This window comes from Mastigoproctus giganteus, chromosome 11 (genome assembly GCF_048544385.1).
Source record: "Mastigoproctus giganteus isolate SK-2022 chromosome 11, ASM4854438v1, whole genome shotgun sequence".
Taxonomy (NCBI): Eukaryota; Metazoa; Arthropoda; class Arachnida; order Uropygi; family Thelyphonidae; genus Mastigoproctus; species Mastigoproctus giganteus.
The window spans coordinates 37064810-37086577 of record NC_143585.1 but is presented as its reverse complement, the minus strand read 5'-3'; the positions used below and the strand labels follow the sequence as shown (position 1 = coordinate 37086577).

At 34.9% G+C, this 21768-nt stretch overlaps 1 protein-coding gene across 1 annotated transcript in view; it reads left to right on the top strand.

The window, feature by feature from the left end:
* The window catches only part of LOC150077913 (zinc metalloproteinase-disintegrin-like MTP8), a 241339-nt gene that overhangs the window by 169189 nt on the left and 50382 nt on the right, over positions 1–21768 (top strand). Inside the window, exons 6-8 of the mRNA XM_090385351.1 lie at positions 2129–2187; positions 13897–13986; positions 21436–21507. Of these exons, the coding sequence (XP_090241477.1) occupies positions 2129–2187; positions 13897–13986; positions 21436–21507 (221 nt within the window). The remainder of the gene's footprint in view (positions 1–2128; positions 2188–13896; positions 13987–21435; positions 21508–21768) is intronic.

The window sequence follows — 21768 nt, the reverse complement described above, 5'->3', positions numbered from 1 at the left end:
CTTTAAATTTATTCAACCTATCAACTTCCACAACGACAGATGGAAGTTTGTTCCAGCAATTAACCACCCGCTGGCTAAAGGCAGATTTCCGCACATCTATTCTACATCTGTCTTTTCTTAATTTGAATTTATGCCCCCTTAGGTTCGTAATCTGAACAAATGGAAGGATCCCATCAGAATTCAGCGTGCTCAACCCATTCAAGGCCTTATATACCTCAATCAGATCACCGCGCAGGTGCCTAGTCTCCAGCCACTGCAATTTGCAGAACTTAAGCCTCTCTTGGTAAGAGGATCCCTTCATTCCCCTCACCAATCTTGTTGCCCTTCTCTGTACACACTCAAGTAAATCTACATCCTTCCTAAAATGAGGCCTCCAGACCTGTATGCAGTACTCAAGGCGTGGCCTGACCATTGCCTTATACAGAGGGATAATCACCTCCTTTTCCCTGCTAGCAAAATTCCTATATATCATTGACAAAACCCCATGACCTGCCCTGGCAGCCTGTCTGCATTGCTCAGAAAACTTCATATCTGCCTGCACAATTACTCCCAGGTCTTTTTCATTTTCTACCACCTTAAGTGTAGTACCACACAGTTGGTACGTTTCTCTGGGGTTACTTCTACCCATATGCAGTACTTTGCATTTGTCAAGGTTAAACTTCAGTTGCCACTTCTTAGCCCATCTGCCCAAATTATCTAGATCCTGTTGCAGTAGCACACTGCCATTACTGTCATTAACAACCCTGCCAACCTTTGTATCATCTGCAAACTTCGACATTAAGCCTGATATACCTTCATCAATATCATTGATAAATATACAAAACAACAGTGGACCTAACACCGAACCCTGTGGGACACCACTAATAACATTAGTCCAAGAAGAGCAGCACCCATTGATTACCACCCTCTGTCTTCTCGCACTTAACCATCCTTTTATCCATTGTAGCAACTTACCCTTAATACCATTCTGCTCCAATTTGTACAATAGTCTTCCATGTGCAACAGTGTCAAAAGCTTTCCTGAAATCCAAATATATGATATCAAAATTATTTTTTGCATCCAGTTCCTTTGTAACCACATCATAATATCCTATCAAATTTGTCAGACAAGACTTTCCCTTAACAAACCCATGCTCTGTCTGAATTATTGCTTCAGTCTTGTCTAGATGATCCTGCAATGCATCTTTAACCAGCGACTCCATTATTTTACCCGGAACAGAAGTTAAACTAACTGGTCTGTAATTACTCATGTCACCCTTTGATCCCCCTTTGTGAATTGGGGATACATTTGCACATCTCCAGTCCGTGGGAACCTCCCCTGAGTCCAAGGATGCTCTCATAATTATAGCTAAGGGTTTGCTTAGTTGCTTTGCCGCCCCCTTTAATATAACTGGATAGATCCCATCCACCCCAGGTGCTTTTCTTACGTTTAACTTCAACAATTTCTCTTCCACTTTGCTCTCAGTTATTACAAAATCATTAAGTATCTTGCTACAATTTGATAACCTTCTGCCATTTTCAAACCTTAATAATTCCTCACGTGTGAATGTAGATGCAAAATACTCATTCAGCTTGTTTGCTATCTGAGCAGGATCGTCAACAGTCGCACCATCGATGTCAAGTGGACCAATCAGATTCATCCCCTTCCTTTTAGAGTTTATATAAGTAAAGAAATCCTTGCTGTTTTTCTTGGTGCCTCCGTAGCCAGGTGGGAAGGAGCAGCAGTGCGTAGTACACGCTTCTTGATTAGACCGGGGTTCGAACCCGTCACCACCAAATACGGAGGATGCGGAAAGGTCAGGGAATGACCACCGCATATCCCAGAGCAATATGGCCTTAGTTGCTAATGCTCCTAAAAAACCAAATAACAAACAAACAAACAACAAGCTGTTTTTCTTAGCATCTTAGTGTGTGTGTGTGTGTGTGTACAAAAGTTTGCGCCTTTTTTTAATTTTTCATTTATGATGTACACCATTTACCAATAATTTATATTCCTGTTTGCCTAAAAAAAAAATATCAACTTTTATGTTTTGGCAAGGACTTAAAATAGAACATTCCATATTAAAATTACTCAGACATACTCTTTGTATTTGATGTCTTAGGTTATTGAAACTGTATTGTATTTTCAGGTGTTGCCAATTCCCAACATTCATTAGTACAAGCTCAGGTGTTAGACAGATTACATCGAGTAAGTTTAGAAAAGTATAGTTTTGAGTTTTTCACCATATATAAAACTTATACTATAATTTTTTTTATGTATGATTTTCCTTCAGTGCATTTAGTGATGCTTTGTTGCTAATAATGGGAATCTGTACTTATCTTCTTAAAATACTGTATAAAGTGATTTTAAAAAAATTAAAAGTGCTAATTTTAAAGGCATAATCAGGTATATTTTTCTTATCAGTAGTTATACTTAATATTTATTCATAAAATATATCACATATCTCTAATTCTAAAATTATGTATACAAATAATGTTCATAAATACATTTTGACCTTTCTGGATGGAAGGAAATATGAAATCTTGATAAACCAGTTACTAAAACAAAAGATTTTAATGCCTTGATAGGAAAGAGGCAGCAAAAAGTACTCTTTAGCTTGATATGCAGTATTGCTTTAAGTAAGGTAATGCCTTATATTTGGAAAAGCATTAATAAGTGTTAAGTAGTCTCAAGTAACTTTGGTTCCATATAGTGTTTAATAAGATTTTTAAACTAAAAATCTTATTGTGATGAATGTTCCTGAACTCTTTCTACAAATTGCTTTGAGCAGAGTGAGACTTCCTTCATATTTCATTAAAGAGTATAAATAGAAGACAAAAATGAAATCCTTAGGAAACACATTGAATGCCCACAGTCTGTTACAAGGAAATACTCCCTGAGGAAAAAATTTAGAAGTAATTTCACTTCTCATGATTTGCACAGCAATTGCTAAAAATAGGCCAAAAATATATAGAATTCAGAGTTATCAAATCCAAGAATCTTTATAAGAATCAGCTATAAGTTCAGAATTTTGGTTTTGAAAATAGAATCTTTTCTTACTGTTTATATTTTGAGACATGATATTATACTGAATTTGCTAAACTTCAGTTCCTCTATTTAATTATCTGTTTCTGGATTTTTTTTTTATCTACATTAATATTTGAAACTATAAGTAACATATAAAAACATTTCTTTTGCTCATGGATTAAAGTTTTTTTTTGATTTTAGAGATAATTTCATTATAGTTATTGTAGTAAGCAGTTGCTATAGGTTTAATAGTTAGCTCAACGTGGATAAAAAAATATCTGAAGTACTGAATTTAAATAAATTGTTTGAATTTTAAATTGATAGGACATTTTTCATTTAGGTGATAGCATTGAGGTTTTTTTTATTAAAAAGATTTAAATAATTAATTAAACTAGGAATACTCTCTACATATAAAATGATGACTTAAGACTTTAAACTGGAAAATTATATTTAGCAGAAAGTTAAATAATAATTTGCATAGTTTTAATATATTAAGAAAAATCAACATTTCCTCTGGACCTGCTTCCAGAATTCCTCAGGGCACTATTATCTGTAATGGCATGAAACAGAAGAGAGTTGTCACTAGTAGAAAAAAAAAAAAAAAAACTGAACCTGACAATTTGATAATGATAGGATGAGCTGGATAGCATAGACAATGAGGCATTAAGGCAAGGTATCTTCCTCTTGGCCACTATTCTGGCTGATCTGTACATATTGGGTTGTGGCATAGATGTCACAACATGTCAGTTGGGATGTTAATGTTTACTTCTGAATGTGGGATTGAGAGAAAAAGATCGGGTGGAGTGGGTGGTATAGAACATCCTGTTTAAACATGGCACACCAGTCTAGGTGGTTGGTGATTTTACCTAATTTGTGATTAATTAATTAATTAATTATTGTCATTTTGTATAATGAAGACTTCTTTATATTCCTATTTTTTCTGCAAATGATCTTTGGAAAGCACTTTGAAGTTGAGCTCGTGAGAATGTGATACAGCGCTTGGTGATTTTAATAAATTTATTTACCCTGATCTAGTGGTTTTTGTGTGCTGTTCAAAATGACAAATTGCTTTTCTGTATGGTTAACCCATATGTGTGACATCATTCACAGGTTAGCATGTATACTATGCCCTGATGGGAAGAAGGATTGGGGGGGGTGTGGTTGTTGTTATTTGGTTTTTAGGAGCATTAGCAACTAAGGCCATATTGCTCCGGGGATATGCGGTGGTCATTCCCTGACCTTTCTGCATCCTCCATATTTGGTGGCTCACGGGTGGGGGTTCGGTGGAATTGTGTGATTTATTATTTTTTTTCCCCCCCACTAGTAAAATGTGTGTGGATCTCTGACATCTTGCTAGCCTGAAATTGTTGCCATTGAGGTTGTGAATGGAAGAAATGGCAGTGACCTGTGGGGGATGAGGAGAAGTTGAAAATTTTAATGTTGTGTTCCTAAAAAGGATTTTGTTTTCTATATGTATTTATAAGATATTATTATTTATTATTATTTTTTTAATTTTATTGTTAATGGTCTAGCTGTGGCTGGCTAGAATTCTGATTTTTTTTTAGTTTTACTTTGTTCTAATTTTTGGGGATTGGAATAATGGAGGACAGCTTATGTAATAATTATTTTGATTGTCTAAGATTTTTATATTGCTTTTTTTATTTATTACCAAAACTCAAAATCTTTCTTAAGATTGGTTTGTTTCCTTAGTTAATAATCTCAGTTATTGGTTAATATTAGTTAATAGTCTCAGCTTGGCTCTGTTCTAGAATCTTCTCTGAAATCCTGTTGTGTTCTGCTCTTCATTTTGAATATGATTATAGTTTAATACTGTTTTTTTTTTAATTTTATTGATTCTTGGAGAGGGCTGTAGTAAATATTTCCCTTTTTCATCTGATCTTGCAGAGCAATTGGAATGAGCTTGAAAGTTGTGTTTATCAGAGTAAAATTTGAAGGATTTCATATCACTCAAAAATATAGTGATCTTAAGTGTATTAGTTGACTTGAAGCCACCTTATACCCAATCATAAGATGAATGATTAGTTCTTGTGCATTCTTCCTATAGTTTGGACCTTTGCATCATCAGCCTTTCAACTCTGGACCCTTGAAGACTGCTTTTACAGTTTCCACTGCCATGAGAAAAAAGCTGTGAAATACAGGTTTGTGAATTGCTTCATCTCATAGATATCGAGGTTTGTTTGGGTGGAGTTTCATTTGAAAAGCACTGGCATAAGTAGTAGTAATTATGAGAAATGAAGTTGTATTCAGAAAGGTCTATATGTATTTTTGTACCTTTTATTATGTTTAATTTCAAAATGTCAAGCTAATGATATACAACTCAAAACAATTAAGGAATGTTTACAGGATGGACCACATTCTATGACACAGTCAGTGTTGTTTCTCAGATACTACCTCAGGTTAACTTTCAGTTTGAAAAGGAGAGATAGTGAAAAGTCACGTTATGAAAATTCGAAAAGCATAAATTGTGCAATTAGTAATAATTTGCACAAGCATTGGCATTGCAAAGATGTATCCCTAGTCATTAGATTATCAGAGGAATTCTTGACTGCCCTTCATTAAGGGCATTCTTCAGCTGCTGAAATGTTAGTTTATCTGTTGATGATGATGTACTGGACAAACATGCTGTTACTTGTAGATTATCTTCTGTGGTGCTGAAAGCATCATAGGTAGTCCCATCAAGTGATAATGTTTGCCCAGTATATTATGCTCATGCTAATTATGATTAAAGTCAGGAGGGAAAGGCAGCCAGGCCATATCCCATTATTCTCATTCAGTATACTGTCAGTTAATCAGGTGCATATTGCAGGGTTTTATCTCGTAACATGTTAACTGCATCATGGGAGTTTTTAATCTACTTTTAGGAGGAAACCACCTGACTTTAGAGCCATTTTCTTCTGATTTGACAGAAGAAAAATCAGACATTTTTCTCAAGTAACCTTCACCAGCATCTGACTTATTCAGCCATAGTGAGAAGAAAGCCCAAAAATGTCTCTGCCGTTCCCATTCCAAATTGACTCAATCCCAGGTTTAAAAAAAAAAGGTCATCAGAAAAGCTAGCAGTGAAAGTGTTAAAATAAATATTTGTACAATTTCTGTGGTTTATAGGGAAGCAGTTGGCTGCAGAATCTCACCTCTATAATGCTGACCCATCAGTGGGTCATTCTTAATGATGTTATAGTTTTGTAAACTATTTAAATTTTGTTCCCCAGCTATGAAGCTTCCACGGACCATTAGTCTTTTCCCACCAAATTCATGCCATTCTTGAACAAGGGAATAGCTATGGATTCTGCTGTAGCATTTAAATAGTTTACTTAGGCTAAAATATGTACAAACTCTGTAAAAACTGAAAAAGCCATGAAATAAAGGTTTGTGAATTGCTTCATCTTAGATATCAGGGCTTGCTTGGATGGAACTTCATTTTAAAAGCTCTACATAATGCACCTAATTTTTGTTAATTTAATTTTATAGGCAGGAAAGGAAAGTACAGATTGCATTTTGCTTATGAAAACTTCACATATGATTTCTTCAGGAAAGATATAATTTACTGTTAGAAAGTTGTTGGTACAGTTACTGACAGTCAGAAGTTATACTATCTTAACTTATAAAAGAATAAAAACCAACACCTTTCTTGTGTTTTGAAACAAGCAAAGTATAAACATGTACAGTAAAAAACTTCATAAATTCTACTGTCAAAAATACAGAATTTTCAAGTCTGGCACCCTTTGAAAAAAAGTTGCATAAAAAAAAAAAAAAACCCAGTAATCTTGAAATTATTTTGCAAGTCGCCCTTGATTGAATGGTATTACTGTGGCAATTGTTAATAAATTTAGGGGGATTTAAGAAGGAGGAGTAAGTGGGCCAGGGGATTTGAGAGGGAGGAGTAAGTGGGTCAGCTGTCTTGGACCTGGACATTGTTTAGGGCCTGAATCTGGAAGAGAAAATAAATTGGAAGGAAAAACTGGGCCTGTTGAGGCTGTTTTCTCTAGAACCCATACTTACTCTTGATGTGGCTGTGTATAGCCATAGGAAACTTGCTGGTGCAACATGCTTTTCATTGACAGTTAAACTGTTTGATGTAGTTTAACAGTTTAGTTTAACAGTTTCATTAACACATATCACATCAAACATAAATTTATATCATAATATGATGTGAATTTATGTTTGACTACATACACACAGAGTAAAATATAGTAGTACAGTAGCTGTGTGGAAGTTAATGACTGTAGCTGTGCTATGGAAAACCTACGACTAAATTTTAGAAAAATCAGGGAAAAGCAATGTTTGAATTCCTTGAGCTACCATCTTCCACCTAACTTATAGTCTTATTGAGAACTAGAATTTATTTATTATTGAGGATGATATTCTCATAAAAGAATACTTTAAAGATATATAACCTCTTCACTTGCATAAGCTATAATGTTATTAAAATTAGTCTGCCTGCTTGGAGAAATGTGAATACTTAAGACTGCAGTTGGGAAGGGCATTTTATACTCTAATTGAATAGGAGTTATCATCGAAGGTGAGTACATATTTATTATTTAATGAATTATGTATAAATTTCAGGTCTTTCTAATGTAAAAAAGCTGTATGTTTTTGCATCATATTTGTGCCAGATAAGGACTCAATGAGAATCATATTATAGGCTGAACCTAGACTCATTGATGAAAAGAAATTTGCTCCATTTAATTGATTCAATCACTCTTGAGTTGTCTCCTACACTGATGCATATGGTTTAGTGGAGCACACAAAGTAATTTTTTGTGAGGATAGCTTCATATGGTATGAGGTGATATGCATATTCCTGTGGCTGCGGAGAACTTGTAACATTCGACTGTCATTTACAAAAGCAGTTAAAATCGAATAGTTGACATCTCTTAGTAAACTCATTCATTGGTAAGCGGCTTTCATTTCTTCTTCAAACCATTCCTGCCTTAAAGTGACACTTGGAGTGTCACTTTAAGACACTCTAGATCCTGGATTCAGAAATCACAATGAGTGATAACATTCAACAATAAACCTTACAAATTGACCATTTGCCATTTTTTAGGGATAAAATGTTTTGTTGTTAATCATATAAATGGCATTCATTACTACAGAGTTAATTTGCACATTGTTATGCCCAATTTTGCATTATCATTTTTTGTAAAAATTTGTATCACAAGAATTAATTGAAATTTATTTATTTATAAACTTATAGGAACTATTGATATTTTATTTGCTATAATCAATATAGGAAAAGAAAGAAAGATTCTTTGTATATACATATAATAATGCCAATCAGTCACTTAACACTATGATGTTATTGCCTGTCACACCTACATGTCAATCAATATATCCTTCTCGACTTATACTGCTGCTACCGATAACACACACCGTCTGTTTACCGAGAATGGAGGGAGAAACTGCGTTCTCCCTGCATTCTCGGTAGCAGCAAACCAGTTTGTCCAGTAAGTTTGTCATGGTTTTTGTGTTGGCTTTCTTTACCTTTGCCCAATATTGTAATTATCCTCTAATCACTTTGAGCAGTCTATATTATTATCTTGTTTAGTTATCTAAAGCATAAAAAGTTGTGGATTTATTGGATGATTGTTTTCTACATCAGCATGTTCGGGAGGCAACTAGAGGGAGTAATACTCTTGATTTGATTATCAGCAGTGATTCTTCATGCATTAAGAATCTGCAGATAAATGAACCACTAGGTGGCAGTGATCACAGTGTGCTGAAGTGGGATTTACTCAAAGAGGTAACTACCATTAGGGGTAAAGGGAAGGGTTATTGCTTCCGTAAAGGCGACTACAATGGACTGAGACAGTATTTAAATTCTATACAGTGGTACCAACTGATGATGTTACCAACAGCAAATTCAAAATGGGAAGCATTCAAAGAACTTATCTTGGAAGCTACTAGGCTTTACATACCAACTAAGAAATATTGTTCAAGGTTTAGGCCAAAATGGATGTCAGATGAACTAATGAGGCATATGGCAGAGAAGAAAAATGCATGGGATACATGCAAATTAACACATGACACAGAAGCCTATGATAGATACAAGTTGATATGCAACCAAGTTACAAAGGAGGTTAGGCAGGCGAAGGCAGATTACGAGAAATCCTTGGCAAGGGATGCAAAAAAAAACAGCAAAGAGTTCTTTACTTATGTAAACTCTAGAAGGAAGGGGATGAATCAGATTGGTCCACTTGATATTGATGGGTCAAGTGTTGATGATCCTGCTCAGGTAGCTAACAAACTAAATGAATATTTTGCATCGACATTCACACATGAGGAGTTATTCAGCGAGGGGAATGCCAGAGGTGTATTCAACTCTAGCAGTAAGCTACAGAATCTTGAAATAACTGGGAGTAAAGTGGAGGAGAAACTGTTGAAGATAAACACAAGAAAGGCACCCGGGGTGGATGGGATCTATCCAGTTATATTAAAGGAGGCAGCAAAGGAAGTAAGCAAACTCTTAGCCATAATTATGAGAGCTTCCTTGGACTCAGGGGAGGTACCCATAGACTGGAAATGTGCAAATGTGACCCCAATTCACAAAGGAGGATCAAAGGCTGACACAAGTAATTATAGACCTGTGAGCTTAACTTCTGTTCCAGGAAAATTAATGGAGGCACTGGTTAAAGAAGCACTGCAGGATCATTTAGACAAGACTTCAGTTATAGCTCAGACACAGCATGGTTTTGTTAAGGGGAAGTCTTGCCTGACCAACTTGATTGGATACTATGATGCAGTCACAAAAGAACTGGATGCAGGGAATAACTTTGATATTGTATACTTGGATCTTAGAAAGGCTTTTGATACTGTTGCACATGGAAGACTGCTACACAAATTGGAGCAGTGTGACATTGGAGGCAAATTGCTGCTATGGATAAAGGGGTGGTTGAGGGGGAGAAGACAGAGAGTGGTAATCAATGGACACTGCTCATCGTGGACTGATGTTATTAGTGGAGTCCCTCAGGGCTCAGTGTTGGGTCCATTATTGTTTTCTGTATTTATAAATGATATTGATGATGGTATATCGGGCTTAATGTCCAAGTTTGCAGACGATACAAAGGTTGGCAGGGTTGTCAAGGACACTACTGACACTATGCTGCTGCAACAGGATCTGGAAAGGTTGAGCAGATGGGCTGAGAGGTGGCAAATGAAGTTTAACATTGACAAATGTAAAGTACTATACATGGGAAACAGCAACCCCAGAGCAACGTATCAACTCTGTGGTACTACACTGACAGTGGTAGAGAATGAAAGGGACTTGGGGGTGGTTGTGCAGGCAGATATGAAGTTCTCTGAGCAGTGCAGACGGGCTGCAAGAGTAGCTCATGGAGTATTGTCAATGATATACAGGAATTTTTCCAGCAGGGATAAGGAGGTGATTATTCCATTGTATAAGGCGATGGTCAGGCCACACCTAGAGTACTGTATACAGGTCTGGAGGCCTCATTTCAAGAAGGATGTAGAGCTGCTGGAACGAGTACAGAGAAGGGCAACAAGATTAGTGAATGGAACAAAGGGGTGCTCTTACGAAGAAAGGCTTAAGTTTTGCAAATTACAGTGTCTGGAGACTAGGCACCAGCGAGGTGATCTGATAGAGGTGTATAAAGCTTTGAATGGTTTAAGCATGCTCAATGCTGATGGGATTTTTCCTCTAGCTCAGAAAAATCACCTGAGAGGGCATAAATTCAAATTGAGGAAAGACAGATGTAGGATAGACGTGCGGAAATTTGCCTTTAGCCAGCGGGTGGTTGGTTGGTGGAACAGACTTCCATCCCTTGTGGTGGAGGTTGACAGCCTAAATAAGTTTAAGGCTCAGCTGGACAGGTATTTTGAACGAACAGAGAGGTGAAGTGGAAGTGGGTTTTTTTTTTTTTTTTTTTTGGCTGATGCTGCATAAGCTTGCTTTCTTGCATCAAATGCCTCTACTAATGCTAACTAATGCTAAGTACTGCACATTTAATTTTAAACTGCAGATAGCATTTCATTATATAGCAACATCAATGATTATATAATTTTGATAAGATTTACATAAAATTACAAATTTTTTAATGTTAACATGCATTTATAAAAATTCCAAATGCAGTACCTTTGCGGTAATCTGAATCTAATTAATGCAAGGAGATGTTTGAACATTACTAAAATGTTCAGATTAGTGAGATTATAACATACAAACATATTTTATGCACATAAATTATTTGCATATGTATTTATTATTGTTTTCTTTTAGTTTTACTTTGCATATTCTCTTCTCTAAAGCATTTTTGCAAATTGATGTAGAAGCAGGATCAGGTGAACTGGTATGTCATATTCTATAACCTGCTCAATACATGTGTTAAAACATAAAACAGCATTTCTTATTTCAGCAAATTCATATGAATGGCTCCTTCATTTTACTTTTCTTTATGTTGTAAGGTTCTATTTATAATTTTATTGTTGGTGCAAAATCTGAAATAATTTTTATATTTTCTGCTAATTTGATATGTAACGTCAGTCCAACTTATAAACCAATTTTGGGCATTTTTTTAATTTTTTATCAAGGAAAGTCATCTGTTTTTTTAATGCAGTTGTCTTATTTTCAATTTTCATTGCTACGTGAACGAGAAGATTTTATATTCTGTAATTTGATTACTTGAATCGCAATATAATTTATTGGCTGCATTAGAGGCTTATAATTAGGACAGTGTTCCCATCATCACTTTGCAATTCATATACATATGGGTGACTTACTGCATTATTAAGGATTAGTGGCGCCTCCGTAGCCAGGTGGGAAGGAGCAGCAGTGCGTAGCACACGCTTCTTGATTAGACTGGGGTTCAAGCCCGTCACCACCAAATACGAAGGATGCGGAAAGGTCAAGGGAATGACCACCGCATATTCCCGGAGCAATATGGCCTTAGTTGCTAATGCTCCTAAAAAAAAAAAAAAACCAAACCAGACCAAAACAAGCTGCATTATTAAGAATTAGCAGGGTTTTTCTGGCATTCATTTCTTTTAGATGTCTTTTTTACAGATGGAAACAAATTCAGAGTAAAACCATTCAGTGAACAATTCTCTATTATTGAAACTTTCTTGTGGCTTTTGTAGAGAACATGCAAGGCTGTGGATTATTAGCATTACATTAGCATTAGTAGAGGCATTTGATGCAAGAAAGCAAGCTTATGCAGCATCAGCCAAAAAAAAAAAATAATAAATAAATAAAAAAAAATAATAAATAAATAAATAAAAAATAACCACTTCCACTTCACCCCTCTGTTCGTTCGAAATACCTGTCCAGCTGAGCCTTAAACTTATTTAGGCTATCAATTTCCACGACAAGGATATGGAAGTCTATTCCACCAACCAACCACCCGCTGGCTAAAGGCAAAATTATGTAATTTTCCTGGCACCAATAAATATAATTTGTGGCTTCCAGGTATATACATAATGAAGGTATTAGTAAATTAATAAGAGGAGTTTACCTCAAATACACATAATGAAGGTATGTCACTTTCTCTTTGTTCATTGGGAAACTTGATACAGAATCTATGTTTTTAAATAAGTCACTTTTGTGAGCATTATGAACTTGTCCAGGACTCAAATTCAGTTCAGCTATTTTTTGAATAAATTTATACCGAAGAGGTTCTACAGTAGCAATATCATTAGAATGTCTTTCATCGCTTACAGAAAAATATCTACATTGCATAGCATTTTTTAAATTAATCCATTCACCCATGACTAGCCTTGAAATTGTAATATTTTGTAATTTGCAAATAAAAAATTTTGCTTTCTCACATAAAATTTCCTGAGAAATTGGAGTTTTATGCAATCAGTGAAGAAGCCAGGTATCTGAGACAGTTTCCACTAAAGGACATTTACACTGTTTAAGTGTTTTGTTGTTAATCAGTTCTTGGTCAGGAGATAAAACGAATTTAAAATTTTCATTTTTTTAAAGTTATTAATAATAGACTTAACAATGTTGAAATTCAAATGTGATTTTTGCTTCTCCTCAGTCATTTTAAGATGCGAGAGAGAGAGAGAGAGAGAGAGAGAGAGAGAGAGAGAGAGGAGATAATGTTTTGTGCTTCTTCTTTATATTACTGCTAAACTGCATCATAGACAGTTGAAACACAGTTACACAAATACACATACCTAGTTATGCGGTGCACATCAAAACTGAACCGGTAACACTGAATATCTAACCACTAATTATTCACTGTTTTCTGATAAATAATGGATGAATGTGGCAGTATAAAATGGTTTCTAATAAAAAAAAAAAAAGATGAGTTTTTTTTTTCTTTCAGAAAGATGCTGCCAACTATTTAGAATGTTTTTAGTTCTAAAATGCTCACTTTCTGTCACACCAAGGAGTTTCCTGAATGGTGGTGTTTAATCTTTTCTTGGTTGGGAAATATTTGAGCATATGAAGGTAGCAACATGATTGATAGTTCTATCTCCAGACTTCATTAACTTCTGTAACAGTAGTGTACACAAACATAGTATTCAAAGAAAATTTGAGCACATTATTTAGTTTTTTTTTTTTTTTTTTTTGGTTTTTTTTAGTTGTTGGCGCATCGGCTTCTGTGGCCATAATGCACTTCCCAAGGTTTTTGCAGTACTGTGATCCAGGCCCAAGGTGGGATTCGAACCCACGACCTTTGGGTTGCCAGGCAGGCACTTTACCCACCTGGCTAGCCTGGTCGGCACATTATTTAGTAGAAAACTTTTTTTAATTATTGAAAAAAATATATTAAAACCAGATTTAGATTAATGAAATTCAGATTACTACAGTAATACTATATTTGATCCTAAACATGGAATACAATTTTTTATTTTAAATATATTAATAATATTTGTCATACTGAAATTTTTATTTTTCTGTTTTTAGCATCGAAGATCACCTGTCTTTCAGGATCCATATAGGAGTAATAGTAAATCTCGCTATGTTGAGCTTATCATTGTTAATGATAATAAAGAGGCAAGTAATATTTGTAAGTCAATTAGATTTTGTTTTTCTTAAAAAAAAAAATTTTCTTTATTTTTGATAATTTTAAAGATAGAAAACTACATTTATTGGTCAGTTTGTTTCCAAGAACATTACAAAGTAACAAGAGTAAAGCAACACATGTAAAGATAACAAAGAATGTAGTAAAAATATTTAAGATATGTATATTAGTAAGAGTGGTGTGTATATATATATATATATATATATATATATGTGTGTGTGTATATATATATGTGTGTGTGTGTGTGTATACACACACACACTGGTGTGCAAAACTTAAGGACCAACACTATTTCTAAAGGTTACAACCACAAAATCTTTACTTAAGGTACTCTTTACTGATGTGAGTAGATTCAGTCTCAGCAGCGATTCTGGACGTCAGCTAATCTAGCGAGAGGTTGGCACAATGTATTCACCCCGCAAACATCACTGAAAGGGATCGATATGGCGGTCGAGGTGTTCTCGTCTGGCGAGGCGTTATCTTGGATGGACGTACACAACTTCAGATACTGGAAGGCGATACTGTAACCAGTGCACGCTACTGTAGTGAGGTAATCCTTCCCCATGTGCGTCTGTTCTGAGGTGCCATTAGCCCCAGTTCGTGTTTATGGATGATAACGCTACACCCCATCGCACTGCAGCTGTTGATATGCTTTTGGAAAGTGAGAACATTGTTCGTATGGATTAGCCTGCCCGTTCCGCCAATCTAAATCCCACTGAACACATATGGGACGCTCTGAGGAGACGCCTAGTGGCACGGCCACACCCACAGAAAATGTTCACCAGCTGAAGATGGTGCTGACAGGGGAATGGATGATGTTACCACAAGAACTTATCAACAACATTGTTCTAAGTATGGACAGGTGGTGCAAAGCCTGTATCGATGTTAGGTGTGGCCATATCTCCTACTGAGGATCACCTCTTCCCTTTGTTCCATCTTTGGCAGTGATGCATCTGTATCATGGCAGCCAATGCTGTGTTACCATTTTTGAATAAAGTCCCTGTGTACCGTTTTGTTTTGGTTGTTGTGTCTGTACCTCACGAAGTTCCTTTGGCATGCTTTTCCCATATCCAGGCCACTCCTATGAGAAGCTACAGGTGAAAACCTGACTGGTCCTTAAATTTTGCACACCAGTGTGTATATATATATATATGTACAGTCCATTCCCGTTATTTGGGACACATCGGGACTAGTGCATTTTGGCCAGTGCATTTTGGCCCGATTAAGCGGCTGCCCCAATTATCTGAAGTTTCATGTAAATAGTTAAAAATACAGTGTATTCCCCCTTTACAATTGGTTCACTGTATAATCAAATCACATTACGATGAACTCAACATAGTAAAGTACCGTTCACTATACGATGTGCAGTAAGCGCTGGTCATTGTGATCACGTTTGTGAATTGAATTTTAATTCTATTAAACAGCGATTCTAATTAGTGAAAATAGGAGGAATATTATCCACTGGCTATAAAAGCAAAGATATATTAAGAACAAATTTACCCTTTATTACCTTACCAATTAAAAAATTAAATGATACGTGAAAATCGGAAGAATATACGTGATAATCGGAATAATTAATACATACTGTAATATGTACATACGAACTAGTTGACATTTCTGTTCACTGACATTTGTGGGTGGGGGTTAAAATTAAAACAGAAAAAAGAAAACCAATCAATAACAAAGAACATGGCACAAGAGGGGGGGGGAATGTCCTCAGCTGGCACATTTTAAGCTGATGTTAGATTGTTAATAAGTTGAGTGGGATTAATATGGAGTACTTATATTTTTTAATAACTTAAAGGGAAAATGATGGTAACCTGTTTCATAGTGTGTTGGCTTAAGCTTGTGCAACGGCCTAGGGATCTTTGTAACTGTGCATTAATGGAAGACTGTGTTTTTAAGGCATTCAGCCATGAAGGATCTGACAAGCTCAGGATGAATTTTAAAAGTGGTCTAGCCAAACTTCTTTGGAACTGAAAATTCAAAAAGCAGCTGTAGTAATAGATTATACCAAAAACAAAAGCTATAATTGTAAACCATTGGTAATTCTATTTAGTGACTAATGAATAATGAATATATTTATTCTTTCTATACTGTATTTACATGTATTTGTCACCCTTCAATAATAGTTGCATCCAAATTTGAAATATGTTTTATTTCTCCCCACATAAAAATCACATAATTTTTTGTTAATTTGCAGTTTAAGGATTTGCAAATGCATTGAAAATGGCACATTTGTCTCTGACCATAACTTCTGAACTTCTGTCCTCTGATGTTATTTTTTTTTTTCCTAGTAGAATTGCATAAGCATAAAACAACCAGTCATTTATGGTTGAAGAGGTATTGGCATTCATCAGTACTTTGTCTTTTAAGGAACTGCCTAGTTAGTGATGGCAAGAAAACTGGCATCTTTGACATCTTAGAAGGAACTGACAAGTAATGCCATTTGGAATTATTAGAACCACATTTATGAGAGCAAGTTTGAAATCAGGGTAAACTGATCTTTAGATCTACGATGGCAGTTTTAATTTTTATGCAAAACACTGTTACAAGGGGGTTTTTAAAAAGTTCTTACCCTTACCTAGAAATAATAGCCCTAGAAAGGTGTAACTTCACAGGAACTTTAATCCTTTTCTATGTACTCTCCATGTATAGTCTACATTTCTTCCATCTATGGATCAGTTGTTTAATGCCTTGATCATAGAAGTGGTTCATAGATATGGTTCAAACATTTGGAGTGAATGGATGGGTGAAATGAGAAGGTTTTTGTTTTGCCTGATGCTATATAAGCTTGCTTTCTTGTATCATGTGCCTTTACTAATGCTAATGCCCACACTTTTTGCCTGAAACCACAATTCCACTTCGTCGATGACTTCCTGAGACACATCTTTATTCTCTGGATCATACTGGTACACCCAGCATTCGTCATTTGTCACCAACCAAAAAAGTTCTCAACATCCACATTACACAAATCCAACAGTGGCTAGAACGTTGCATTCGATATTGCTTCTGCAAAGGTGTCAGCAATCTTGGAACCCATCATGCAGAGACCTTAGACATGAGCAGATGGTCATGTAAAATGCTGTGGGCAGACCCATAACTAATTTCCACTGCATTTGCGATGAAATGAATTGTCTCACATCTGTCACTCAGCACCAGCTGCTCAACCTTTGCAACTGTCTCACTGTCTATGGATGTTGATGGCCTTCCTTTTTCTTTGCTCGTCAAAGACACTTCTATGACTGCACTGGAACTCCCATTTCCACTTTTTTACAGTGTCATAGGATAGACAATTATACCCATACACAGCTTTCATTTCTTCGTCAATTTCCTGAGCTTTCTTATCCTGCAGTAACTTGATCATTGCTCGATACGCCACTTTGTCAACCATAGCATCCTTCCTCAGATCATACTCCACCTCTGGAGTATGATCACCTACAGGAATGAAATTTCACATGTTAGTTATTGAACATGTAGACAACTTATATTAAAAACAGCATCTTCCTACTGATGTTTTATCTAGGTCAGGATAAGAACTTTTTGATACCCCCTTGTATTTCTTGCTGCTAACCTTTGTTGAATTTGGAAACTTGAGTCATAGCTATAAATTTGGTAGATGGCTAGCATCTTGCAGTTTTTCTGGGAAACTGTGCAACATAACATATTTGTATTGATATGGTTGAAAAGGTTATGCTTGATATTCTGCATATAATATTATTTAAGATAGCATTCTGAAAATTTCTCACATATATTTCCCATTGTTGTACCCCTATTTTCAGATTATAAAACATGAATAAGCTGTGAGACTTTTGGGGGGAAGGGCAGATTTTGGGATTTAAGCAAAGATTGGAAGTGTCCAGGGTTTGGTTAGAATAAAAACCATACAAACATATTCACAAAACCTATTTTATAAATTTATTATACCGATAATTATAAAATAGGCTTTGTGAGTATGTTTGTATGGTTTATAGAAATGTACTTTTATATTTCAACAAATTCATAAGAACACCCAGTTTACAATTAAATTTACTCTTACACCAAGTAAGAGAAATTTAATACTTTTCATGCATACTGTATTGATCGAATAAACTTATAATCATAGTTGTCACTCTTAATATTTATTGACGTTCTAAAGAAAAAACTCTTGCATAGCACGATGGTTATAGTCACCATCCTTCCAAGTGCAGGGACAGGGAGGTGATTATCCCATTATACAAGGCAATGGTCAGGCCACACCTAGAGTAATGTGAAAAGGCCTGGGCTTGAATTCCATCAAGATGAGAGAAATTATATGGTTTTTTATATACTATGGCTGAGTTAGTTTTAGGCAACAGTTGCTTGGTTTGTTACCCTGGAAACTGTTTTTTTTTTTTTTTTTTTCAACCAGAAAAATGGGCAAACTGATCATAGTTACCTGTAAACTGATCATGGTTTACAGGTAACAGCTGTCTTCTTGAAAATTATTCTACTACTTTCACAGTTATTGAGTATTAAATAAAATTGTATACTGAATTATATCTTGCAACCACCAATGAAACATAAAAAATTAAATTTTATTAAAATATAGTAAAAAATAAATAAAGTACAGTATAATGTAAACTTGTAAAGAATAGAAGCTGAACCATAGAAATAAAAGTGATAAGAATATACAGATAAATACCAAAATTGTTAAAATTATCATTTAAAAAAATGATAAAAACATAATATGTACCAAGAAGCTTTTTGAGCAGTGTGCTCCTTTATCAACTATATGTATTTATGTGTTTATTCTGAAAAATACAACTCTGCATTTATTATGAAAAGTTGATAAAGGAGCACATCACTCGGAAAGTTTCTTGGTGTATATTCCAATTTTCTCACTTTTAGCATTTATTTCTTATAGTCTTATCACTTTTATTTCTATCTGTGTTTTAGCTTATATTCTTTAAAAATTTTGGTTATACTGTACTTTATTTATTTTTTTACTATATTTTAATAGTTTTATTTCATATGTTTTGTCTAGTTGCAAGATTTTTTCAGTATGCCTATTCCTGGCACACAAGGCCTTTTTTTTGCTGAAATAAAACTGTCTTTGGTGAAAAAAACTTTTGAAGAGAAATCATCAGGTTTAAAATTGAAGAAAATGTAAGGAACTGATGGTATCTATTTGGTTATACTGAAAGAAGCAGCTAAGATAGTAAATCCTTATCTGCAGGGAGGTTTTTGAGAGCTATTCAGGTACAATGATGGGCAGCATGTCATGTTGCTCCCTAGCATTTTCACATAGTCAGCTCCATTGATAAGGTGATGCAGGTACATCAAACTGTTTCTTTCTTCTAATCAACAACACTTGATTATTTAATGAAGCATTATGTTGCTAAGTTGAGCATATTGTTTTTGTTTAATTAAAAATTAGAAATAAAAATTTACTCCCATTTTTCCTGTTTCCTAACTAGATTTAATAGTTTTGTGAAGGTAAACTAGGTTCGGTATGGTAAGAAACAAAGGCAAAAAGTGACCTTTTTTGCTGCTACAGAAAACTTTGCAGTTGCAATTGGTTGTGTAATGTAGGTTGAATTTAGCTTTCACTATTTTATGATTTCCAGCTGAACATCTTCCATTCTAGGCTCATCACAAAAGTATTGAAAGCAGCCACTTTACCACTGGTTAGACTGTGCATGGGCTGTTAAGGATTTTTTCAGGGCAAAATTTAGTTTTGCCACTGCATTTTACCACTAAAGAAAACTTTGCTGTAGATCTTATGTGGTCAGTAATTATGACTGACAATTTTGCATCTGTTTTAGCTAATATAAGTCATTACCCATTTCAAGAATTGTAACGGGGGGGTGAAAAAAAAGGTCATTCAATGGCATTTATAAATCAAAAAGAACATAATGCACTTTTCCAAGAATTGAACTCCTGTCATGTATTGTGGGAGAGTAGAATTCACAGAATAGCTTTTAGAACATTTTCAAAACTCTTACCAAAATTATACATTTTATTATCTGGTAAAAATAACAATAAAAAAGCTCAATTCTGTATGAAAAGGTCTGGGATGCTGAGTTTACAGATAGCAATGAGTAGTTGTGACATTATTATTGATCCCATTCAAGGAGCTTTAGTTAGAATGAGATCAATAGCAATACGATACACTTTGCTAAGAATTGATAGTTTTTCTTGATACATTCTCACATAAAAAAAAAGCTGCATGATATCAAATTAAGGCCCACAATACCAAGTTTACTTAAGGAATTGGTTCCCAGTACACTCTACCTGTGTTGGGAATCAGTATATAGGGGAAAAATTCCTACAGTCATCGACAGTACCCTGTGTCTATCCCAGCAACCTTACTACAGTGTTGCTTACTTTCTAGGAAAAAAAAAATGCAATCCTTGCCTACTGATATGGATGAGGAATGCATGGTTTTTTACTACGATGTAGCCAGTGAATTGTTTGCTTTCCATAACCTAACTTATTTGAATGAAGCTGTTATGTCCAGTTAGTTTAGGAAAATAGGGGATAAATTAATAAAATTTTTATTTCTTAATTGCAGTTAAAAGCAGAAAATGCTCTGCTTGTAAGCATAATGTTTCTTGAAACTGTTAAGTGCCATTGACCACAGTTTTTCATACTTGCATCATGCTGTTGATGGAGCTGACTGTTTAAAAATATTGGCAACTTATATACAGCTACTTCATATCATTAATGACTACAATCTTTAAAAAAGCTTCAACCTTCACAGGTTGCACAATGGATGTATACTTGCTGTCCTTCCCACATTGGGTGGAAAACGCCTTTGTTCTAATCCTGTTAATGATGTTTAGCCTCAGGCAGGGATTGCATGGTTTCTTTCTTCTGGAAAGTAACCAGCAGTGTAGTAAGGTTACTGAGACTAACACAGGCTTGAAAGGATAAAAAGGCAGGCAAAAAGACTGGTAGTAGACATAAAAAAAATCCACTCGATAAACCACAAAGTTCGGAAATTTGATATCTTCATGGGGATCTGATTGCGATGCTTAAGGCCATAAAAGGAATGAGCAAACTTAATGGTGGTGGCATATTTCCTCCTTCTAGGATGATGCAAACAAGGGGACATAGATTCATGTTAAGGAAAGATGGGTTTTTAGGCTGGATGTAAAAAAAAAAATTGTCTTAGTCAAAGAGTAATCAACTATTGGAACAACTTTCCACCAAGTCTTATTGACTCGGAAAGCTTATGTAGATTTAAAGAAGGATGAGATAATTATTTGGAAGAAATAATTGAAATAGAAAACTAGGGAGACATTTTGTTTTATTTAAATTTTTATTTGCTTATTTATGTATTATTTTTATTTATTACTATTATTTTTTTTTATTGTTGATTCTGTATAGCTTTGCTTTTTTTTTTTTTTTGCATAATTTTGCCATTTTAATATTAATACTCTTATATTTCTTTGCAGTTTAAAGAATTAAAACAGGACAAAAAAGCAGTGTTTGATAGAAGTAAGCAGATAGCCAACATTGTTAATGGCGTAAGTTTTTCTTATGAACTTTTTAAATATATAATCATTCAGTTTTAATTCAGTGCTATGATTTTGATTTAATAGTGTTTAGAATAGGACACCGTAATATTGTCTTAACTACTCTTACTTTTGCCTTAAAGCCTTTTTTGACAGCTGGTAGGCAGTGCTGATTGACTGCTTTCTTTTGATCACAGTTGTCACAAGGGAACTTGTGACAACTAGTGATCAAAAGCTGTCTGTAGTGTTTTCAGATCTTTTCTGTCAAAAAAA